General features: G+C 52.1%; 1 protein-coding gene across 1 annotated transcript; it reads left to right on the forward strand.

Moving 5' to 3' along the window:
* The first annotated feature begins 1526 nt into the window (after positions 1 to 1526).
* Positions 1527 to 3865, forward strand: LOC123049650 (gibberellin 2-beta-dioxygenase 6). Its single transcript, XM_044472548.1, has 3 exons — positions 1527 to 2111; positions 2889 to 3222; positions 3389 to 3865. The coding sequence occupies exons 1-3, from the start codon at positions 1633 to 1635 to the stop codon at positions 3656 to 3658; spliced, it is 1083 nt and encodes a 360-aa protein (XP_044328483.1). The 5' UTR covers positions 1527 to 1632; the 3' UTR covers positions 3659 to 3865.
* The last annotated feature ends 396 nt before the right edge of the window (positions 3866 to 4261 follow it).

Below are 4261 nucleotides of genomic sequence, written 5' to 3' on the forward strand. Positions count from 1 at the left end.
AATACAAACATCTCACATTATTTCGGTATTTAATATGTACAGTTGTTTGGCACAACAAAATACTCTTGTCTACTCTACTCCAGCTACTGGACTCGAACATACGGGAGCAGGTGCCGGGGGCCACTGCGTATGGTATTTTGGATATTAAAATTCGGTTAGAGGGGCAAATCTGCGAATTGGTTAATTCTGGGCTGCTCTGCGTTCCTGTTTCTCTTCATGTGCACTTGCCCCAGCTTGTTGTGCGTTTTGTGAGGCTGGAGACAGGGATGGCAAATCGCAAGTCTAAAGAGCAGCCTCTGTCGGGGTGTCAGCCTGCTCACGAGGACCCAGCATGCTGCATGCAGCACTGCTCAAAATTGAACGGCAGAATGCAAACGGGTCACGACGTACTACCTTGCCCCTGCTGCTTTCTCTCTTCTCTCCATGCGAGGTCGACAAAATCTCACTTGACTTCTTCAAGTAATAGTTACTCCTTCTAGAAGTGCATGCTCTAGCTAATGCTCGGACCTAAACATGGATCAAAAATGGACTATAATTTCATTGCGTGAGCCGGGTCTTAAACTCAAGACCTCTTGACTCCGATACCACGTAGAAGTACCCGGTCTAGCCAATACAACCAAAAGACCGGGTCTGATAGAAGAGACTATGCAATACATTTATACACGTCAACACTACTTCCGTTCCATAATATTTGTCGTGTCATGGTTTTATTTCAAATTTGAACTAAAACCACGACAAGTATTATGGAATTGGGGAGCAACTAATAAGTAATTAACACAAGATATGGTGGTGCAACCATCATGCTTGAGCTAGTCATCTAATTAACCACTCGAGATAGAGCCAGCTAACTAGAAGCTATGCGAGTAGTACCAAGAATGGTGAAGGATGGAATGATCAAAATTGCACTTACCTGTCGTCGGAAGCCGCATTAATTGAGTCATGCATGCACCCACACGATACATACAGTAGTACATCAACATTAGAGTAAGTGCCATGGAGAAGAAGGCCAATATTGCGTGATGTGCATCTCAAGAAACACACAAGTAGCTCTGAATTTGGACCTTTTGCAACGCCACGTACGCATGCAATGCACCGAGTCTAGCTACCGGGAGCTTCCGCTTCTTCAAAAACACTTTTGGCATTGAATGGAGCCTCAAGTCGCGCGGTCAAAGACAAGGCCCCCATAACTTGCTGCGCCCCCACACAAGTGTCGCTCGGTCTTAATCGCGCGACGCCTCAGCCCTCAGAGGATCACTCGAAACGGCTAGGCTATTCCCCGATCCACCGTCCGTAAGTAAAGGCGACCGGGCGAGCGCCCCATGCAAGAAAGAACGTGCGATCGAGCACATGTCCAGCTCTCTGCCCACCGGGCAACCACTAGCTATAGCCTATAGCTAGCGCCGCGCGCCCGGCCCTCCTCTCTCTATATATAGGCCTCTCGCTTCCCAGATCTTTCGTAGCACCGCGATTCGCCATAGCCACTGCCCAGCGAGCGGCCCAGTGGTAGCTAAGCTGAGCGAGTGAGTGTGCACTGCGTGTGACACGACGACCGGTTGGCCCATCACTAGCGCGCTAGCTAGACGTACGCACGCACGTGTCTACGCTACCTATCTCTCTCTCCGTCGACCGACCATGCCGGCCTTCGCCGAGCCAGCCATTGATCCGCCGCTGGCGGACAGCTACCGCGCGCTGCTGCGCAGCGACCAGCTCCGCCGCGGCGGCATTGCGCCGGCGCCGGCGTCGGAGAGCGTGGCCGTGCTTGAGCGCGCCCTGCCGATGATCGACTTGAAGCGCCTGACGAGCGGCGACGCGGGGGAGAGGAAGGCGTGCGCGGACGCCATGGCGACCGCGGCGTCGGAGTGGGGCTTCTTCCAGGTGATCAACCACGACGTGGGGCGGGAGCTCCTGGAGGAGATGCGGCGCGAGCAGGCGCGGCTGTTCCGCCTGCCGTTCGACACCAAGGAGAAGGCCGGGCTCCTCAACGGCTCGTACCGGTGGGGCAACCCGACGGCTACGTCGCTCCGGCACCTCTCGTGGTCGGAGGCCTTCCACGTTCCGCTCGCCAGCATCTCCCGGGAGGACTGCGACTACGGGAAGCTCAGCTCCTTGAGGTACGTGCTTACGTACGCCCGCCCATATGCATGCCTCTTCTTGTTACTACCCTACTTACTCCGGCAGACATGAGCGAACGTGCTTAATTACAATTAGCTACATTAATCAGTTCCGTCGACAGAGTTTTTTTTTCATTTGTGAGTCCAAGGACGAAAGAGCACTTTTGATAGTTATTATGCGCGCGATCGTTATATTCCTTTGCTGTCGGCATATATATGTGTACTATTATTCTAGTAGAAGGGAAGAAGATGGAGGCGCGGGGCAAAACTTTCCTGTCAACTACATTAATTCGGCTTTGTTTGGGTCGATGAATGACGATATCATGTGTGCGGCTGCGTATGTGCCCACGAAACATGGGCGCTTTTAGTACACTAACCGAATTTAACGCCTTCGTGTCCATCGAACCAGCCTACCAACCCCATCCCCAGGACCATGATACATACGCCGAATATTAATTTGTGTGCTGCGTGGTACCCTTCCGTGTACAGTGTCTGGATAGAGAAATATCTCAGGCTAGCCGTATACGTGTATGAACGAACAATACACACGACCATCAGTCGAAATGGTACATGCACGAGCGCTAGTTTTAATAGTATACATCACCATGAAATCTAATCTACTAGTACTACATACTTACGTGTGTTTACCACGGTCACTAGTCACACTAGGCGAGATTTTTACCACGAGTCATGAGGAGTAGTTTTATTGACTTTTGGTCGTAACAGAGTAGCGGCCGTACTGATGGCTGATGGGTACACGTTGTGTCACACGAGCAGGGGCGTGATGCAGGAGGTGGCGGACGCGATGTCGCGTGTGGCGGACACGGTGGCGGCGGTGCTGGCGGAGGACCTCGGGCACGATGCGGGGGGCGGCGAGCCGGCGTTCCCGGCGGGGTGCGACGGGACGACGTGCTTCCTGCGGCTCAACAGGTACCCGGCGTGCCCGTTCGCGCCGGACACGTTCGGGCTGGTGCCGCACACGGACAGCGACTTCCTCACCATCCTCTGCCAGGACCAGGTCGGGGGCCTGCAGCTCATGAAGGACTCCCGCTGGGTCGCCGTGAAACCCCGCTCCGACGCGCTCATCGTCAACATCGGCGATCTGTTTCAGGTAACAGTCTCCTCCTCGGCGTTTTACCCCCATATACGTACTACGTGCCGGAGTTTTGACCAAGCAGAGAGGTGTACCCGACCGTCCCATCAGATGGTGGTACTATTTTCCGTGTGGACGCATTTTTCGCCTTCTTATTCTGGTTCTCTGCATTTGGATGCTGCAGGCGTGGAGCAACAACAGGTACAAGAGCGTGGAGCACAAAGTGGTGGCCAACGCCAAGGCGGAGCGCCTCTCCGTCGCCTACTTCCTGTGCCCGTCGTACGACTCGCCGGTCGGCACATGCGGCGAGCCGTCCCCGTACAGGCCGTTCACCTTCGGGGAGTACCGGAGGAAGGTGCAGGACGATGTCAAGAGAACCGGCAAAAAGATTGGGCTCCCCAACTTTCTCAAACAGTCTCCCGTTGACGCCATGAATCACGGCCTCTGTTTTTAACACGTACTCAAATCTCACCGTAGAAGCGTCGTGCGCCCGCAGTATGGAATCGGAGATAATTTCCCTTTTTTTTAGTTCTTTCTATTTCTATTCTAGTTTTGTTTCGCCCCTTTTGGGCCTAGGTGATAGGTACTATACCACGAGATAATGATGGAGGAATCAATGGAATATATAACATGATGCTATGGTGATACGTCTGCCCATCTGCTCCCGTTTGTTTGTTCCTCGTTCCTTCTTTTCGTCTTGTCGTGCGTACTACGAGGAACAAACGTGGACGGACGAGCACCTAAGCTTCAACGTTGTTCCAATCGAGATGTTTTCGCTAGACAGGCACGTTTTTAGATATAAATTAGACAAACATATGAGTATTGTAAAACAGTTAGACTTAGACGTCATATTTTCACTTGTTTGAACTGGAGCTTGGCGCATGGTCATGGACAACGGAAGATTTGTTTTCCTTCAAATTTCAAAGGCATAAAGATTTGCCTCATGATTCATTGACATGAAGTTAGAGAGGGTTTTGCATAGAGTAAATTATTGCATCAAGGCATTACTCTCCTGATATAATTGGTCTCAAATCACGGCCATTCTGTTAGGAATATT

Source organism: Triticum aestivum, chromosome 2D (assembly GCF_018294505.1).
Source record: "Triticum aestivum cultivar Chinese Spring chromosome 2D, IWGSC CS RefSeq v2.1, whole genome shotgun sequence".
NCBI lineage: Eukaryota > Viridiplantae > Streptophyta > Magnoliopsida > Poales > Poaceae > Triticum > Triticum aestivum.

Excerpts from the sequence above, each read along its gene's own strand:
- LOC123049650 (XM_044472548.1), top strand. The coding sequence starts at position 1,633 with ATGCCGGCCTTCGCCGAGCCAGCCATTGATCCGCCGCTGGCGGACAGC. Across the intron at positions 2,112-2,888 it reads GGGAAGCTCAGCTCCTTGAG|GGGCGTGATGCAGGAGGTGG; the intron begins GTACGTGCTTAC and ends TCACACGAGCAG. Across the intron at positions 3,223-3,388 it reads ACATCGGCGATCTGTTTCAG|GCGTGGAGCAACAACAGGTA; the intron begins GTAACAGTCTCC and ends TGGATGCTGCAG.